At 38.1% G+C, this 17,938-nt stretch overlaps 1 protein-coding gene across 3 annotated transcripts in view; it reads left to right on the top strand.

Annotated features, from left to right (window-relative positions):
* TMPO (thymopoietin) overlaps nucleotides 1-17,938 on the top strand; it is a 34,511-nt gene that overhangs the window by 552 nt on the left and 16,021 nt on the right. For 2 of the 3 annotated variants that reach the window (XM_027855776.1, XM_027855775.1), the window contains exons 2-3: nucleotides 10,266-10,392; nucleotides 13,971-14,129. In XM_027855776.1, the coding sequence (XP_027711577.1) occupies nucleotides 10,266-10,392; nucleotides 13,971-14,129 (286 nt within the window). Of the gene's footprint in view, nucleotides 1-10,265; nucleotides 10,393-13,970; nucleotides 14,130-14,657; nucleotides 16,961-17,938 lie in introns of those variants that run through there. The other variant, XM_027855774.1, reaches the window with a different exon arrangement.

Below are 17,938 nucleotides of genomic sequence, written 5' to 3'. Positions count from 1 at the left end.
GAGGGGGGAGGGGGACGCTCGTCCGTGGGGGCGGGGAGGATAATAGACACCCCGCGGGGCCCCGCCCCCGCCCCCCCCCGCAGGGCAGCCACCCCCCGCGAGGGAGGGCGGGCATTGTCTCTGCACCTCCCCCCCCGCCGGGGTATGGAGCGTTCCCTTCCCCCGCCTTGACAAAGCCCCGCGTCTTATCTATTATCCTCCCCGCCCCCACGGACGAGCGTCCCCCTCCCCCCTCGGCGATGGGGCGTCCGGCCTCTCCGTCCCTTTGTGGCGGAGAAAACCAGCCCCGGCCCACCCCGGGGCCTCAGTTTCCCTCCTGTTCTCTCGGGGCCCCCCTCTGGGACGCTCGGTAGCCGTCGTAAATGGAGGGGTGGGCGGGCTCCGAGGTTTGCCAGGCAAGGCCTCAGTTTCTCCAGCTGTAAGTGAGGGCTTTGGAGGAGTGGGGCTCTGTGGGCCGGAGGGCCTGTTTACTGGTCTGTAAAACGTGGGGTTTGGGGTCCCCGCGCTCCGCGGGAGTCGGGGTCGTGAGCCCCCGTTTTCCGCCCGGGGGGCGTCCCGAGGCGCCCCCCCATGGTCCGTCTCCCCGTAAGGGAGGCAGCGTCTCCGGGTCCACAGCCCCGTCCCGACCCCGGGGGCCCGGCTTCCCCGTCCGCGGGCGGCCGCCTTTTCCCGCTCGGGGCTGCGGAGTGTTCGGAGCGCGCCCTGGAGGGCGGCGGGCGAGCTGCCGGGCTCCAGGCCGGAATTTCCATCCGGGCCGCCCGAGTTCGCGCCTTTTTACCCCGCGCGGGTGCGGCGCTCCTGGAGGCTCACAGCGTCTCGTTTAGCGTGACCGCGGCTGCGGAGTGGCGTGGCGTCGGGACACGCGGGCAGGTCTGGCGGAGGCTCCGAGCTGCGGCTCCGTGGGCTCGTTTGCCCGATTTCGAATTGCAGTTGGAAAAGACCGGGGGGGGGGGGGGAAGACACCTCCCCCGAGGGACCCGCCCCCCCCTGCCCACTTGTCAAACGCAGTGTCCGTGGCCGCGTGTTATTGGTGGGAGGCGGGGCGGTGAGCCTGGAGAGGCTTTGTTTTGAATAAAGTGAGACGGGCTAGGTTTCCTAGAGTTTTGTGGTCTCAGTATTCCAATCTGCAGTTTCTGGCCCTGTGTCGAATATTTCAGAACAGACTCTGCAAACTAATGTTTTTACTAGAAAATGATGTCTGCGTAAGAGCAAATATTTAGAGGAAGCACCCTGCCAAAGGGTCCTTACCTTCAGTAGCCGGTTTTAGTTGCACATGTTTTTTTAACTTACCAGATCACCATGTTTAAAATCATAGGACTGTGCAGTGATGCCTAATTCAGAACTATTTAATAGTGGTTTTGGTAATTTTTTAGATTATTTTTTAAAACAAATCTTTGAAAGTGTACCTGTAATAAAATAAATACTGAAATAAGTGGAATTTAGAATGTAGCTACTTCTAGTCTTAAGGCAACGTTTCTTTCAGAGGTACTTGTATTCCATTAATTGCAGTACCTTTTTAATTATACAAAAATACTTGGTTACCATCTAGAAACCTAGTATATTGCAAACACAAATGAAAAGGTTAGGGTAGCCTGATAAGATTTTTGGACAGTTCATTCTGGAATTAGAGATTAAAAATCAGGTACAGCTTATGGTATAAATTCTGCTGCTTTATTCATTATGAGTTTTACATATTTGAACAAGGCCACCAGTTTTATTTTAGAATATTTTGAGAAGTGAATATTTAGACAATTTAAATGCTCTCTATTCTATAGGAAATGAAGTTTTCTTTCAGTACTTCAGTATCACCACTTAAGGATCTAGAATTTTATCATCAACAAGCATTTATAAAATGCTGGCTGTGTTCAACTATTCACTGTGTTAGGAACAGGGAGCACAGAGACAAAATTGAAATGGCCCCTGTCTTCCAAGGAGCTTACATTCCATTGAGGAGATAATGTATATATAAATAAGTATACAGAATATGTAGCCAGAATATAAAGCGATTTTGTGAAAGATCATCCTTAAGTATGTCTCAGCAGTTTAATAAATTGTTGTGTCCTTTTCTGCTGATGAATCTCTCTGAACTTAGCAAATTCAGTCCCCTGGCTTCTAAGCCTGGCTAGCTTGGTACATAGAAGCTAACGCAGCTTTAGCTGAGATGACAGTAAACCACCTCTACCACAGTGAAGAGTTCACTGGGAGACTTGATTGGAGGAATTTTATAAACTTGTAACAGCAGCTTTCAGTTCACTTTTTACACCAGACAGTACATCCTAAAGTGAATATCATGCTTTTAAATTGAATACATAAAATATTATGTATTATACGTAAAATTATGTAAGTGGTTTATTTTGTAGCAGGACAGTTCTTTTTGGCTACACGTACCTGTATTTTATTTAATTACTCTGTGCTGACAAGTATAATCTTATTAGATATCTTTATTTTCTCAATAAACTCTTAATATATATTTTGGGCTCAGTAAGATCAGAGTGGATGGTTCTTAACATTCTTAAGAACCTATCTCCTAAAGTAAAGTAATCTGTGAAGTGGTGTGTGTATCTACAAGTGTGATTTAAAAAAAAAAATGAGGACCTGAATTAAACACCAACTAAATTTGGTTCTTTGATTCTGTTATTTGGCAGCAATTTTATTGCTATTCTTTTCAGAAAGCCTTGTTGCTTCTATTGTATGCCCACCATGCCAGCTAGGTCGAACCTAGCTGCAGACCCTTCAGACAAATCCTTACTCTGTCGATGCAGTGTTAAGATAAGTGGTCAAAACAACTAAAATAAATGACACGTTGGGAGAGCTGCAAGGTAACTGGGAGATTTTACAAAGAGGATTAGGAGTTGGAGCTGCTGCCTGGACATCTAAGTGGAGATGTCCGGTAGATGATGGTGCAGAACTAGAGATGCAGACTTGATAAGTCATCCCAAGACTGCTGTTGGTTGAAGCAAAATATGCTATAGAAGGTTATTAAGGATATCCAGTTTTTCTAAGTTGTCACAAACATTTCAGAAACAGCCTTTATCATGTCTTAAAGTTAGAAGTGACCTTAGAGATTGGTTACCTGAACAGGAACTCCCCTGCCACATCCTTGAGCAGGTAAAATAATATGTTTTGAAGGTGATCTTTTTTGTTTTTCAGTAGAATTTTAAAATTAGTGAAACCTGTCCCAGACCAAACATTTCCCTCTTTACAGATTGTACTGTTTATCACATGTGATTGGCTGTATGAGAGGAATGTTGGGAATGAAAGAAAAATTGTTTAAGGTTCCAGTTATCACTGTATCCTCCATGTTTTCTTAAATACCTTTAGCATGTTATCAGAGAAAATATTTTAATGTTGAGAGCTTGGCTTTAAAAGGCAGCAGTTAGCTTTTGGTTTGTACCTTTTATTCTTCTCTGCAGTTAGGATCATCTCAGTATTTCTAAGTGTTGAATGATCGGGATGGTGACTAAATTAAACCTTTATATGCAATTCTGTAGTATGTTTTTAGTATTTAGACTTAAGTGGCAAATTGCCTTTTTCTTTCATGAAAATAATCATAAAATTTTGACTACTTGAAAGCCAGTAGCACTTTCTTTGATATGTTCGTAGTAATATAGGTCACTTTGATTAATGGACCTAAAAAAGATTTGGTCATGGGTTTAAAAAAAAAAAAACACCTATTTCAAAAGACCATAACCAGTGCCATCACTAGGATTTCGGAATTTGGGAGGAGTATAGGTGTGGAGGATTGGAAAGAGTTGGTATTGGGACAGGAAAAATGAGAGATTTCATAGGAACTGAGAAAAGAAGCAAGAGGAATGGTGCTTTGAAAGGAAGTTTTAGGGTGCAGTGGCTTATTTTTTGGCAGTGATGACTGGGTCTCCAAGGAACATTTTGAATCCTAAATATAATTTTGTTTTAGGAGTATTTAGGGTAATATTAGAACCTTTATGTCTGAAGTGCTGCTAGGTTTGTAAGTTATGTATATTTACATTTGTTAAGAGAAGGAAGGGAGAAAGCTTTTATTAAGTACCTCCTATATGCCAGGCACTACGCTTTACAAATATTATCTCTTTGATATTCACAACTGCTCTGGTAGGTAGATGCTATTACATTATCTCGATTTTACAGTTAAGAAACTGAGGTCTATAGCAGTTAAGCGACTTGTGATGTGTCCAGGTTCACACAGCTAGTGTCAGATAAAGGCCAAGGGCTCTTCATGGCACCACCTAGCAAGCTTTTCTGCATGTTTGTTATGTCTCCACACTTCTAACAAGATGTTGACTGACAAGGTTTGAAATAGTGGTTTTATTGACCAGCATTATGAATGAACTGGACATAACTGTTTTTGACAGATGTTTACATTTGATAGCCTTTGTGACTGGCAGTGTTTTAAAAGACTTCTTAATAATCTTGTTTTGTAGATTATTTTCAAAGTTTGAAAAAAAATGTGTGGTGCAGTTTATTTTGGAGGATTAAGTCTTTACAACTCATCCTTTCAAAAGTAACATTTAGTGCTTGCTGTGTACAAAACAGTATTCTGGAAGCTGGAGATGAAAAGTAGAGATAAAACACCCTGCTCATCCCTCCTGAAGCTTACCAGCTAATTAGTGTATTAGATGCAGATCTATCATTTGAATGAGTCACTCATACTCCCTCTACTGGCATATTGTCTCAACCTCTATAACTCTCCTTTTTCTTCCTTTAGCAACTGGGCTGTTAAAAAGCAAAACCAAACACTTATAAACATTAGTAAACATCAATACAGTCTACTAAACTTGATTTTGCAACTGTTTACATTTAAATGAATGAATTTTAACCTGAATCAATTTCAGTCACTCCCTCAAAGTCATCAAAATTCTTTGTTCATTCTTTCTAATTCACTTTTCCTTCATCCTGCTATTGTTTTTATTTGTTGTTGTCATTATTTATAAAAGTTTTTCAGTATTTCTTTATGTGCATATTGCTTTTATTTGCATTGTAGGTTCCGTTAAATTAGTATAATTTATAACACTCACAGTATAGTGGCAGCAATGAAATTAATTGGATTAAAGAGGTGTGTGTTTGTGCTGATGCCAAATTGATCTCTATGAGGGTGCTCTGTTTATAATTCCATCAGCACTCAGTAAAGATGGTTGTTTCTCATTACTTAGTTTGGCCAGTTGCATGATTATGAGTTGGCATCTCAAAGCGTAATGTGCAACTCTTTGATTACTAGTAATTTTTAAAAAGTGATTATTAATATTTCTTTCCTTTTTTGAAAAACTATCCCTTGATCATTTAGCCATTGAGGACTGGAAGTGGACTTTGTAAATTTTCAATTTCCTTATATATTGTAGATGTCAAGTTTTTATATGTTACAGTTAGAATAACTTTTCCCAATTTGTCTTTTTTTCTTTTGAGCCTTTGTTGTACAGAATTTTTTTTATTTTGAAGTGATTGAGTATATCTTTTTTGTCCCTATTGATCCCTTCTATTAGCTTAACAGACAGTCATCTATTATCTTCTAATAGTGTTTATATTGCTTTGTGAGGCTATTGTAATAGTGACGTTGGCTATTATATTTAATTTTAAAGTAAATTAGAAATGATGAAATATTACGTAGTATAATAACTTCATTTATTGTAATAGCACCAGAAAATGAATGGTTTCACAACTTAAAAAAATAATATTTTTGATAGAAATCTTTCTGTCTTAAATACAATTTTACCTTTTCTTTGTGGGAATGAATGGTATAATGAATGGAAGGGGCACTAAATTTGGGGTCAATATCTGGATGTTGTCCCTGTCCTTATGTGACTTTGAACAAATCTGAGTCTCGGTTTCTGTATCTGTAAAATGGAAATAGGGAAGAAAGAATTTTATAAACTATGAAGTACCACGTAAAAGTGACCTGTTTTTGTCGACTGAGTAACCTTGATTTCTGTTTAAAGTAAGAATAAATGGGCTCAGAGTAAAGGCCTGAAAGGGTAGTAAGATCATACATTTAGAGCTGTAAGGGACCTTAGAGGTCACCAAAGCTAATTCCCTCAATTTATAAATGAGGAAACTAAAAAATGGGCTCAGAGTAAAGGCCTGAAAGGGTAGTAAGATCATACATTTAGAGCTGTAAGGGACCTTAGAGGTCACCAAAGCTAATTCCCTCAATTTATAAATGAGGAAACTAAGTCCTGCAGATGTTAACAAAAATCTATTTAATTAGTAAGGTACATAAATCACTTTTTAAAAACTTTAGTTCTTTTTCAGTTAACAGGCATTTATTTTCTATCCTCCCTCCCCCTAGATAAAAGAAAGAGAAAAACAAAATTCTTATGACATATCCACAGTCAACAAAACAAATTCCACATTGACCGTATCTAAAAATGTCTGTCACCTTCATGCTTCATCACTGGTCTTCTGGAATCCTGGCTGGTCACCATAATGGTCAGAGTTCTTGAAGTCTTTTAGAGTTGTTTGGCTTTACAACTGTTATTCTTGTATACGTTGTTTTCCTGATTCTCACTTCACTGTGCACCAGTTTTTACAAGTCTTCTGAGTTTCTCTGTCATCATTTTCCTTTTTTGCTTTGTATGTTTGGACTTGATGTCTATTAGGGAATGCTTAAAGGCTACATTTTCCTGATTCCCAGTATTTTGGTTGATGTTGTTGGATAAGTGAAGTTTACTGTAGTAAAGTTCCAATTGGCTTTCTGGTAATTTTTTTTTTAATGTGTAGACCCAAGCAAAAGAATTGACTTGATATATTCTGGAAAGATACTTGACATTAGAGGATTGGGATTCAAATCACACCTCTCATAAAGTGGCCTCTGTGACCTAGGGCAAGTCATTGAACTTCACTTCCTTATCTGTGAAAGATAAGAGCTTTGGACTGGATGTCCTGTAGAGTCTCTGACAGTTTTAAATCAGTGATCCTAATGTTTAAAGCTATAAATATGTAAGTGTGACTAAAAAAAAATAATGCCCAGAAATACAAATTATAGGTTGTTTTTTTTTAAAAGACACTCTCTCCTTTTTATTAACTTTGAAAATGAGAGGAGCCTAAATTTAAAGTTTCCTTTTTTTTTTTTAAATTGGGGCAGCTATGTTGCACAGTGGATAGAGCACTGGCCCTGGATTCAGGAGGACCTGAATTCAAATGCGGCCTTGGAGGAGTAACACTAGCTGTGTGACCCCGGGCAAGTCACTTTACCCTATTGCCTAACCAAAAATAAGAATAATAATAATAATTTATTTATTTTTAGTTTTCAACATTTACTTCCATAAGATTTTGAGTTTTAAATTTTCTTCCCCCCGCCAAGACAGCATGTAATCTGATATAGGCTCTACTTGTACTTCATGTTAAGCATATTTTCACATTAGTCACGATGTATAGATAAAGATTTCTTTCAAAAAATTTCAATGAACAAGCAATTTTCTCTCCCCACCTCTCTTCAATTAGGCGGGAAGGGGAGGCAAAACTTTTATAACAAATAAGTATAGGCAAACAAATAAATCCCCAGACTTCACATTCCTTTGAATATTCTCTTTCTTTCAAAATTGTTTATCCTTCAGTTAGAAGTTAATTTGTAATTTGATGAATGAAATGACTTTGTGGGATCAAAGATTTAGAGCTAGAACAGACTTCTTTTTAGAAGCCATTGAGTCCAATTCCTTCATTTTACAGATAAAGGAAACTGAGGCACATCGAGGTTAAGCGATTTGAACTTGGATCCAGCACACTCTTCACTGTCATCTTGTTGCCTAATACCACCAGCCAACATTTGTTTAGTGGGTTGTTTTTTTTTTTTAGTTTGCAAAGCACTTTATATATTAAAATTAGTGAGATAAATGCTATTTCAGTTTTACAAATGAGAAAACTGACTGAGAAGTTAGTTGACTTGCCTAGGACCACAAGCAATAAGTGTCTAACTCAGATCTTAACTTCCAGGCCAGCCCTTTCAATCTCCTACACCACATAGATAATTCAAGTTGGTTGATAATCTTTTTGTTAAAAAGTGACATGTGATCATAAAATCCTCAGGTACATTTTGAATCCAATCAGAGAAGCTTGAGAAATGTTTTCAGCAATTATTGCATTGTTGGAATAAAGGTATAGACTTCCAAAGGTGGGGGGGAGCTACTTTAAAGAGAACACTCATTAAGATATATAAATTCTCTGTCACATTGGACAGGTCACTTAACCTCTCGATCATAGTTTTTTCATTTGTAAAATGCCAGAAGTAGACTTGATATTAAGCTCCATCTAGCTCCCAAGTTCTATGTGTTTCCTCCTTACCTTTTTTAGGCTTGTTTCTTTGTAATTACAATATGTGTCAGTCAGTAACATTTATTAATCACTTCCTCTGTGCAAAGTACACATAACCCTACGTTCATGCTAAGCTCTGAGGATATGCAAAGAAGGCTAAAAGACAGTCGCTGCACCCAAGGAGTTAATTGTCTAATGGGGGAGATACTGTGAAAACAACCACCAACAAGTTATAGGTAGGATTAGATTGCACTGGAGGATAAAATAATAGTCTAAGTTCCTCAAACTACTTTCAAGACCAGTGCTAAATAAAAGGTTTTCTTACCTTTAAAAGGAGCTGCCACATAGTTTTCTAGTACATTCATAGTTCTTTGAAGGAAAATATTTAGGCCCAGCCTGTGATCATTAGCACCTTTTTAGTATGTCTTCCCGTGTTTGTCAGGTGTTGTTCAGTCATGTCTGACTCTGACCCCAGGACCATAGCATTCCAGGCCCTTTTATTCTCCAGTCTTTCTCGAAGTCTGTCCAAGTTCATACTACTTATCCATCTCATCCTCTACTGTCCCTTTCTCCTTTTGCCTTCAGTCTTTCCCAACATCAGGGTCTTTTCCAATGAGTCCTGTCTTCTCATTATGTAGACAAAGTAGTTAAGCTTCAGCTTTGATATTTGACCTTCCAGTGAATAGCCTAAATTAATTTCTTTGAAGTATTGACTGATTTGATCTCCTTGCTATCCAAAGGACTCCCAAAAGTCTTCTCCAGCACCAGAATTCGAAAGTTCTTTCACATTCAGCTTTCCCTATAGTCCAGCTTTCATAGCCATACATTGCTACTGGAAAAACCATAGCTTTGACTATATGGACCTTTGTCAGCAAGGTGATGTCTCTCTTTTTTAGTGTGCTGTCCAGATTTGCCATAGCTTTCCTTCCAAGGAGTAAGTGTCTTTTAATTTCATGGCTGCAGTTGTCATCTGCAGTGATCTTTGGACCCAAGAATGTAAAATCTGACACTGCTTCCATTTCTTCTTCCTTTCTTTGCCAGGAAGTGATGGGACCATTTGCCAAGATCTTAGTTTTTTGGATGTTAAGCTTCAAGCCAGCTTTTATATTCTCTTTCACCCTCATCAGGAGGCTTCTTAATTTCTCTTCACTTTCTGCCATCAGAGAGTGTTGCTTTTTCTCCTGGCAGCCTTAATTCTGTCTTTTGATTCATCTGAATCTGGCATTTTGCACAATGTGCTCTGCATATGAGTAAAATAAATAAGGTTACAATGTACAGCCTTGTAGTACTACTATTACAATCTTAAACTAGTTAGTTGTTCCATGTTTGGTTCTAATTTTTACTTCTTGGTCCATGTGCAGGTTCCTCAGGAGGCAAGTAAGATGATATGGTACTCCCATTTTTTGGAGGACTTGCCACGTTTTGTTGTGATCCACACAGTCCAAGGCTTTAGTATGGTGAATGAAGCAGAAATATATCTTTTTTTTTTTCCTGGAATTCCCTTGCTTTCTCCATAATCCATCCAGTGTTGGCAATTTGGTCTCTGGTTTCTCTGTCTCTTCCAGCCTGTTCATTTGGAAATTTTCGGTTCAGATTTTGCAGAAGCCTAGCTTGCAGAATCTTAAGCATAACCTTGATAGTATTTGAAATGAACGCAATTGTTCCTTAATTTGAACTTTCCTTGGCATTGCCTTTCTTTAGGATTGGGAGGGAAACTGATCTTCCAATCCATAAGACTAATTGACCATTTTGACTAAGATTTTTTAAAAATTGAAAACTTAAAAATTAAAAACTCTGCTGTTACAGTGTGTAGACTCAGAACTTAATTCATTAAATTCTCGTGCTTTGCTTTTTTGTCATTATTAAAATGTTAAAAGATAATCTAAGAATGGGTTACTTTAAAAGCTCATTTTTATTTTCAATATAATTGTGTACAAAGTGTGCTGACTATCAAGATAAATGGATATCTTGTTAATTTATTGGAAAAGAATTAGAGATACTTATAAAGAATGTACTGTTGTTTACAGAAAGCCACAAAGAAAACTGACAAACCCCGATCAGAGGAGAAAGATGATCTTGATGTCACTGAACTCACAAATGAAGAACTGTTGTCTCAACTCGTGAAATACGGAGTAAATCCTGGCCCTATTGTGGGTAGGTTAATCTAAATTCTTTTCATTTTCAGAGAGATTACCAAATTATTGCATTGAGGTTTCATTTGAGTCAGAATTAGACAATACTACCTGACCTCATTACATCAACAAGAATCTAATAACCATTTACCATGTGAGTTTGAAGAAGTGCACAAAGTGTAAAGAAAAGCAAAAACCACATCTGTCTTCACGTTTATATTCTAGTGAGAGAGGCGTGTAAATATCTGCCAACTCTAGTACTCTGAGCAAAGCATTCATTTGACAAGCTGGGACACCCAAAGACAAATTATGAACACTTCCTGCCCTTCAGGAGCCTATTTTCAATTGGGGAGATATTAAGTATAGAAAGATAGAGAGATAGAAAATGAATGTAAGGTATGGGTGAGCATATAAGGCAAGGCCTTAGAGGTGGAGCAACGCATAGAGTGCTGGGTTATACAGAGGTGACCTATATGAAGACCTGAGTTCAAATTCTGCCTCAGACACTAGCTGTGGGATTCTGGGCAAGTCATTTAACCGTTTTCAGTCTCAATTTCTGTATCTATAACATGATTGTGCTAATAGCACCTAGCTCACAGAGTTCTTATAAGGACCAGATGACGTGTTTGTAAAGAACTTTGCAAACCTAAGTTAGTTTTGTTAAAGTTGTTGTTTTATTATTTGCTGAAATCATTTTAAGATTCCAAGCCTCAGTTTTTTTATCTGTAAAGTTGGGGTAATGGTATTTGCACGATTTCCCTCACAGGATTTTATGAAGAAAGTACTTTGTAGGCCTTAAACTACTAAATGAGTTATTTTTTTTCTATGTAAGGTCAGTACAACATGCATTCCAGGATTTAGTGTTTGTTGATTATTCTTGACTAAAGTTGACTAGGAACTCGGGGCTCTTTACCTAACTTAGTAAGCCATAATATAATAATACTATTCCTCCATTACAAATTGAAAGAATATATTTACAAATTACAGAATCAGCTATTTCTATTGATAATGTGCTAATAGGAGAGGCAGGTGATAGGATTGTCTTCTAAAGCTGCCACAGTTGGTGGCAATTACTTCCAAAGCTACAGACAAGAACAGTTCCTTGTCAGAATGACTTTTTGTAATGCTTTGTGTACAGTGGTTCTTTTTCTTCTTTGTTTTGCAATATATTTAAGCAGACTAAAGTTGTCTTCACTCAACTATTTAATAAATTATGAATCTGATGAATGCTTACTGTCAATTCCTTGTACTCCGCTGAAAGCTCCAGCAACTACCGTTGCCTCAAGGGTCAAACATAAACTTCTGTGTTTGGCTTTTAAAGCCCTTCACAGTTTGACTCCATTCTACCTTTTCTGACTCATTACACATTACTCTTCACACACTGTACCTTCCAGTTAACTTGGCCTCCACTGCATTCAATTTCTTGTGTCCCTGCCTTTGGGCCCATAGGCTGGCCCTGGAGTTATACCCCACCTTTTAGCTCTGCCTCAGAGGATCCTCTCCTACTTGAGGCCTTTCCTCACCACCCCTTCCTCTCCCCATGTCTAGTGTACATATGTTATCACTGTATATGTATACATCCTTACTCTTCAATAAAATAAAACCTTGAGAGAAGGGACTGTTTCATTTTTGTCCCTGTATCTAACACAACACCTGACATAAAGTAGGCCTTTAATAAATAAATGCCCATTAAATAATTAAAATAAGGTCAAGTCTGAGTTTGATTCCCCTTCATTTTGGTGTAAATGACTTGAGAGAAATAATAGATATACTGGGCAATAATTTTATTCCAGAGGCAAATAGTTAAGATTTATTTTCATAAAGATCCACCTTCTCTCCCTGCCACCCTTTCACTATTCCCCTGAAAAGCAAGGGGGGGAAAAAAAAGCTCCAGTTACAAACATATGTAGAGTCAAGCAAAACAAATTCCCTCCTTGGCCAGGTTTTCTCTCTTCCAGTTTGTGTCAGTCTGTACTCTAAATCCATCATCTCTCTCAGGAGGTAAGTTTCGTCATGAGTGCTCTTGAATTGTGATTGGTCCTTGTGTTCACCAGTGTTTTTAAGTCTTTCAAAGTTGTCTTTAAATATTGTTATTGTTCATGTGCATATATTGTTCTGCTATATATAACAATAATACTATTGTTATCGTTCCACTAACTTCACTCTCATCAATTCATATGTTTTCCCACATTTCTCTGAAATCGCTCCTCACCACCACCCCATTATTTCTTAACAGCACAATAGTATTCCTTCTCATTCATGTATCTTACCTTGTTACCTTGTTCAGCCATTTTCCAGTTAATAGGCACCCTTTCAATTTCCAATTCTTCACAAAAAGAGCTGTTATGATTATTTCTGTACACATGGGTCCTTTTCCTCTTTCTTTGTTCTCTTTGGAGGATAGACCTAGCAGTAGTATTATTAGGACCGAAAGTATGCTCAGTTTTATAGCTTTTGGAGCATAGTTCCAAATTGTTTTCCAGAATGGCTGGCCCAGTTCACAGTTCATTGGTAGATCATTAATGTACTAGTTTTCCCATAGCCTTTTTTGTCTTATTTTGCCAGTCTGTTGTGTGTAGAGTTTAAACCAGGGATTTCTAACCTTTTTTTTTGTGGTTAAGGTTTTTGGTAGTCTGAAGAAAGCTATTTTTCAGAAAGGTTAGTGAAAATAAAAATGAATTCCCACCTCTTATCTCCCCCCCATTTAAGTACATAGACACCCTTGAAATCTATCCACAGACCTTCCAGTACAAAATCTCAGTATTAAACAAATTATGAGTTTTTGTTTTGTTTTGTAGTATAAGTATTTTTGGTAAACATGTTTTCTTGAAGTGCCAGATACCGATACTCAAAGCTGATCATTTTAGGGGTTCTTGTAGGAAGTCTAGTTTAGGTGTTGGGTTTCTGAAAGAAATTTGTTACAGTTAATACTTATCTAGAAACCAGTATAACACGAAGGCAAGACAAATGTAAAAGGCTAAAAAGGCTAAAGGCTATTTTAAAGAAAACTTTTTATCAAGACACTTCATTTATTAATAATGGAATTAAATTATTTTGTAGTTTATTTAAATTTGATGTACCACTGTTAACTACTGAAGTTGAAACCATTCACGTGGTTGCATTTAACACACCCATCATCAATCATCAATATGAAATGTTTGAATTCAAAAGAGGTGATGACGTAATTGGGCATATAAAACTAGTGCGACAAAATTAAGTGTTAAGTTTTGTGATTTTGATTATAAGTACATTAATTAATTTTTAAAAGCAATCAGAATGGGATGAATTTGAGGAAAAGTTTCAGATAAGAGATCAAAATTACAGTGGGATTTGAAGACAGGAAAACAATGTTTAAAACTTGCTTGGAGTAGTAAACATGTTGGGAAGGATTTGATAGGGTCAAAATAAAAATGATGTCTAAATAGGATTAGTTTCCATCCGCTGTGCCTTTGACTGACACAGCATATTTATTTTTTAACTATATAGATCAGTTAAATATGAAACTAATTACTAGTAGGAAAAGAGGTATAAAAAACAAAAGCAACAATGAAATAAGGGACTACATGACAACAGTTACTAACCAAGTTTATTTCAATATAGGAACGACCAGGAAGCTATATGAGAAAAAACTGCTAAAACTGAGAGAACATGGTCCAGAGTCAAGATCTTCGACACCTCTGCCAGCGGTTTCTTCGTCAGCAGAAAATGCTAGACAGAATGGAAATGATGACTCAGATAGATACAGTGACAACGAAGAAGGTAAATTTTAATATAGCAGTGAAAGAGCATGTAACTTTTATTTGGGATTTGGGTAGAGTAGTGTTACCAGGTAAAATTATTTCAGGGCAACCCGAAAGCAGATCTTTTGCCCCTTTGGTTCTTAATGAAGTAATATGACATGGAAAAATTTTTCCTCATGAGCACTGTAATTATTATGTATTTGTGAATGAATCTGGCAGTTTCTGATATGAATCGAAAGTTAATTCTGACACTTTTAAAAGAGTGATGTGATTATGAGGATGGACATTCTAAAATCTAGTCTAAATATAACAGTGTTAATATATCTCCTATTTCCCCCTTATTTCCTCACTGGTAATTTGACCCAGGTAGCCCATATTCCTGTACTAATTAACTTGCCAGGTTATAAAGAGAGCCAAAACATTTCTGTGGATTTACAAGAAATGGAGGCTTTTCTTTCCACAACATCATTTTAGCAAGGAGGCAAAAAAGAGAACCAGGTCATCCACCCAACTATACTTAAATTTCCTGCCTCTTTTGCTTCTACAGGGAAGAAGAAAGAACACAAGAGAGTGAAGTCCACTAGGGAGTCTGTCCGTATTTCTGAACTTCCAACCTCTCCCTCTGGTGGATTTTTTCAGGCAGTTTCTTTTCCTGAAATTCGTGCCCGTCCTCCCTTGGGCTGGACTGAATTACAGGCAGCTAAAAGAGGACATAGCTCTAATAGAGACCCATTCAGGGAACCTCTGAATGCCTCCAGCTCACTTGGCATAGGACAAACAGAAAAAGTAGTTTCGGGGGAGGATCTTTTCAATTCTCCTAAGTATGGCCAGGATAGATTCTTGGGGAGAAGTTCATTATCTTCTTCCCAGTCTGAACCATTTGCCACATTGGCCTCACCTGCAGCTACGCTCTCATGTTCTCCTTCTCTTAAAGACCCCACTCCCAAGAGCCTCAGAGACCACTTAGAAAACCTTTGTGGTGGAAATAAGTGGGAGTTTGGTTCTTCATTTACCGAGAGGGCATGCAGTCTCGCACAGTCAGTTCTCTCCCAAAATAGAGAAAAGCCAGACATTTTAGAGAACTCACAAGTAATTACTCCACCTCTAGCTCAAGCCATCAGAGATTATGTAAATTCTCTGTTAATGAAGGCAGGGGCAAGTAACTTACCTGGAATTTCTAACCCCAGCTCAGCCAGTGTGGAAAACCCACATAAAAAGGTTGGCCGGTCTCACTTTCAAGAAACTGAATCCATGTATTCTCCCAAAAAACTCCCCAGACTGCATGAGACATCAGCAAAGGAAGGGGATTCAGGTTCTCTTCTTGCTCCTCAAGACAATGCAGCACCTTCTGCCTTTGCAAAGGCTGTTATTTCTCATTCACTCAGTACCTTAGGCATAGAAACACCTGAGGAATGTCAGCATGACACAATCAGCCCAGAACCATCTTTTCCCCTCCATGAATCTATTTTAAAGGTAATTGATGAGGAATGGAGTCACATTGATAAGCAGATCCCTTCAATGGCAAGCAAATACCCAGTTTCTTCTAGAGAGACATCACACATGTTGTCAGTTCCCAAAGTGGATGATGAAGTCCTAGAGTTGGCTTCGGAAGTCACTTCCCCAGCATCCATTCAGGCTTGCAATAAGCAGCTTGATCTTGCCCTTTGTAGAACATACGAAGCAGCAGCAGGAGCGCTGCAGATTGCAGCCCATACTGCTTTTGTTGCTCGGGCCATACAAACAGAGATTGGTCAGGTTGCACAGATTCTCAGTTCTGATCCCAGTCAGATACCTGAGGCACTCAGGACTCTAAGCAAAACTTACGATGCAGCCTCATTTCTCTGTGATGCTGCCTTTGATGAAGTGAGGATGGCTGCCTGTGGCATGGGATCTTCTACTGTGGGGCGTCGGCACCTCTGGCTGAACAGTGACAAAGTTAGTCCCACTCATAAGAATAAGCTGTCAGTGCTTCCTCTCAAAGGGGGAACACTGTTTGGAGGAGAAGTGCAGAGAGTTATTAAAAAGCGAGGGAAGAGACAATGATGAGGTTGTAGGGAGAGATCTTTCCCATGGTGATAAGGCATGAAAAGCCCTGGAGACTTGGCTAGCAATTTCCAATTGATACTGGCCAAGCTCAGCTCAGTCCTTCCTTTTTCTTTGCATAGATAAAAACCATATTCCTAAAACATTTAGAACATGGGAGTTGGCATTTTTATGGTTTAGGGTTTACAAAGTACTACCAGTTATTCCTTTCAAACTTTGGTGCATTTTCTTCTGTACTTTCCATTTGAGGTTCTATTTCGGTAAGATTATGAAACTTTTAATAGATTATGAGTTTATCGCCTTTCATAGTTATGTATACATTTTGTACAACTAAGAAGCAAAATAAAAATCTTAGGTGCATTTCAGTACTTTTAAAGATCTGTCGTTTCACTGCGATCAGTATTTTTTTTTTGCCAAAGCAAATTTCAACATATGCTTTAATAGTTATAGTTGCCAACCTTCTAAAGAAGTCTTCTCCAGATTTTAATTATCTAGTCCTATGATACTTGTTTGTCTCTGGACTGTATTAGAAGTCTTACTGCTTTATCACACCATGCACAACTTGTACATCATTAGGATAGCTTTGGAGAAATCAGACACCCTCTTCCCCTCCAGTCACAAGGAGACATATGAATTGGAATTTAATGTTAAATACACACACACACACAAAATGGAGAGTTTTTATTCTCAGATATCACCTGTCTTCAATACCTCCCGGTTCCCACAGCCTCTCCTTCCGTTCCTTTTATCTTATCCCCTTGTACCACAGCTGGCTTACAAGCCCTTTCCTATCACAGAAGAAAAAAATAGTAATTTAGGTAGTCATAGATTTCCTATAAACAATTCCCCATAGGAATACTATGTCTTTTCAACAACTATGTTTTGTACTATAAAGATTAGAATGACTCTTTTGGAATGTTTTTCCTTCATCTTGTTTTGTGCTTCATATTAAGTAAAACTTTGTGATTAAAGTTAAAATTAATTTCCAAAATAAGTTTGAAATATTTGGTATGTGAAATTCTGACAGTGCCAAAAGTATGTTTATGTAGCTAGTTTTACGAAAGCATGGTATCTTTTCTCATGTTTTGTTTTTGGAAGTATGTATTTAGTAACTGAATTACCTATTTTTCTGTTTTATGGAAAATGGTAGCTTTGGTCTTAAATGTACCAAAAGGATTATCTGTAGAATAAGGTGTAATAGCAAATGGACTGCTGACCCATCAAAAGTGCCTAAGAGTTTTTTATTGAGCAATCTAAAACACTTGTATATGATAGAATATATAAAACAATATATAAAAATTTAATAGCTATTAAATATGTTTACCTGGGCACATTTGCCATTCTAGAACCTAATCAGCCTTAGATTTTTTTTATATGTTTTATACCTCTTATCTGTCTTTGGACTTTGTAAGGAATGTTTTTGTTTGCTTTTGTCTCTTCTGAAATGCTGTATGTGCTACTTACAGAGCGCTGTGCAATTAATTTGTGACAATGTAGAGTGCCTCCACAAATTCAATAAAGTTTTTAAATTTGAAAAATATTGTGTGGCCTTCAGAACCATGTAGCATGTGTGTTTATTCTTGGAATTTCACCAAATGATATCTTATTCAACATGGATCCCCTTCCCAGTTCCTTGGAGTAAATTCGACATCTTACGGTATTTACTTATAATTGAAAACTTATATTGCCAAATTCACATTATTATCACTTTTGATTTCTGTATTATAAGGGCCTATCTTCACTACTCCTTTAAGCTTTTTCCAAGTTATCAAAATTTGTGAGGAA

The sequence above is a fragment of the Vombatus ursinus genome, unplaced genomic scaffold (assembly GCF_900497805.2).
Source record: "Vombatus ursinus unplaced genomic scaffold, bare-nosed wombat genome assembly UNPS02011334.1, whole genome shotgun sequence".
In the NCBI taxonomy this organism is placed as follows: domain Eukaryota; kingdom Metazoa; phylum Chordata; class Mammalia; order Diprotodontia; family Vombatidae; genus Vombatus; species Vombatus ursinus.
Note: the sequence above shows the minus strand (reverse complement) of the source record. Positions and strands in the feature narration are given on the sequence as shown.